General features: G+C 70.1%; 1 protein-coding gene across 1 annotated transcript; it reads left to right on the top strand.

Annotated features, from left to right (window-relative positions):
* Positions 1-361: 361 nt before the first annotated feature.
* On the top strand, positions 362-2,048 carry LOC146585001 (DNA (cytosine-5)-methyltransferase 3A; the record flags this gene model as incomplete). Its single annotated transcript, XM_085323735.1, has 5 exons — positions 362-574; positions 889-1,047; positions 1,267-1,374; positions 1,426-1,582; positions 1,899-2,048. Coding segments are annotated over exons 1-5 (757 nt in total), but the record flags the coding sequence as incomplete, so codon positions are not given.
* Positions 2,049-2,095: the final 47 nt, after the last annotated feature.

The raw sequence follows: 2,095 nt of genomic DNA, 5'->3' as shown, positions 1-2,095 counted from the left end.
CGTGCCCCATCGGGGCGGAGGGAGCGGGGCCGGAGCGCCCCTCCTGCGCAGAGCACCCTCGGGCTGGGGCACGGCGTGGGGCGGGGGGACACGGAGCCAGGGGGGACACGGAGCCGGGGCCACAGCGCTGCCAGCGGGAAGGGGAGGTGGTGGGAACGGCCTCCCTCGGGCGGGCGGTCGAGGCACCCGAACTCTGGCCAAATCCAGGTGGCCTTGCAGGTCCTGCGTGGGCATCGCTGCCTCCTTGCAGCGGGCGCCTGGCCCGGCCGGGCTTCCCGGAGCTGCCGTCCCTGAGGCCGGGAGCCGCCGCGGGTCAGCCCTGCAGGAGCGCCCTGGCATCTCCCCATCTCCTTCCCGGCAGGCTGAGAAGAAGGCCAAGGTCATCGCCGTGATGAACGTGGTGGAGGAGACGCCGCGGGCCGAGCCCCAGAAGGAGGAGGAGGCCAGCCCGCCGGCCTCGCAGCAGCCCACRGACCCCGCCTCGCCCAACGTGGCCACCACGCCTGAGCCAGTGGTGGCCGACGCCGTGGACAAGAACACGTCCAAGTCGGCCGACGAYGAGCCCGAGTACGAGGTGAGCGAATCGGGGTCTGCAGGGCCAGCGTGGCACTGTGCAGAGAGCACGGGTGCCCGCGGGAGAGGAGACCTTGCGGCCCCGTGCGTCGTCTGCTGGAGAACATCAGTCGCGTGCGYGTGCCGGGCAGCCCGCGGCGCGTCCCCAGCTTGGGATGCAGCCACCCCGTAGCCCACCCGTGGATGCGTCGCGACAGTCACTGCTCCCGCGTCGCTCCGCTCGCCCCTTGGCCTTCGCCGTGCTCCCGCTGCGCGCCCCGCTGCCGCCCAGCCTCTGACCCTGCCTCCCCGTCTCCTCTCCCCGCTCCGGCGCAGGACGGCCGAGGCTTTGGCATAGGCGAGCTGGTGTGGGGCAAGCTGCGCGGCTTCTCCTGGTGGCCCGGACGCATCGTCTCCTGGTGGATGACCGGCCGGAGCCGGGCGGCMGAGGGCACGCGCTGGGTCATGTGGTTCGGGGACGGCAAGTTCTCGGTGGTAAGTGGCACCTCCAGGTCCAGGCAGGTCCCCAGGGCTTTGGCCAGCACCATTGCCCCATGGTCACCCACAACAGCCTCCAAAGACACGGTCTCCCTTGCTTGCCCCTCTCCTGTCTCCATCTGTCCCCATCTCCGTCCTTCTGTCCCCCTTGGAARGGGGAATGGGGACACGGCCCCCTGCCCGGGCCGGCGTCTCACAGCCGCCCTGTCGCCACAGGTCTGCGTGGAGAAGCTCCTGCCACTCAGCTCCTTCTCCAGCGCCTTCCACCAGGCCACCTACAACAAGCAGCCCATGTACCGCAAAGCCATCTACGAGGTGCTGCAGGTGAGAGGGGGTGCCATGGCGGTGACGGCCCCCACTGCTCTGCCTTTACAGGTGGCGAGCAGCAGAGCGGGCAAGATCTTCCCCGCCTGCCCCGAGAACGAYGAGACGGACACCTCCAAGGTGGTGGAGATCCAGAACAAGCAGATGATCGAGTGGGCTCTGGGGGGCTTCCAGCCTTCCGGCCCCAAAGGCCTGGAGCCCCCCGAAGGTGAGTGGCCGGCGCTGGACCCTGGGTTCTGTGTCGGCCCCCCAAGCCCCCTGCGCAGGGTTCTGTCCCCAGCTGGAGGGGGACCTGCTCGGTGGTGACCTTGGAGCCCGACCAACATCTGCCCGGGCAGAGGTGCCTGGGCACCCACCTCAGCCGCCGCTGGCGGGGGGCCGCATCCATAATCCCTGAATCCCTGACCTTTCCCTCGGCACCAACCGTTGCAAACCGTCCCCGGGGCCATCGTGGCCCCACGCGAGGTGGCTCGGCCGGGCCGGGGCGGGGGGTGGTCTCACGCCTCCCCGCCGGCGTTTTGCAGAGGAGCGCAACCCCTACAAAGAAGTTTACACGGAGATGTGGGTAGAGCCGGAGGCGGCCGCCTACGCCCCACCCCCGCCAGCCAAAAAACCCAGGAAAAGCACAACGGAGAAGCCCAAGGTCAAAGAGATCATCGACGAGCGCACCCGAGGTACCCGTCCCGGCGGGGTGCCGGCCCGCCCCGCGGTCCTGCCTCGC

The sequence above is a fragment of the Rhea americana genome, unplaced genomic scaffold (genome assembly GCF_003343005.1).
Source record: "Rhea americana isolate MKP2758 unplaced genomic scaffold, rheAme1 scaffold_867, whole genome shotgun sequence".
Classification (NCBI taxonomy): Eukaryota; Metazoa; Chordata; class Aves; order Rheiformes; family Rheidae; genus Rhea; species Rhea americana.
This window is presented reverse-complemented; position numbering and strand designations above follow the sequence as displayed.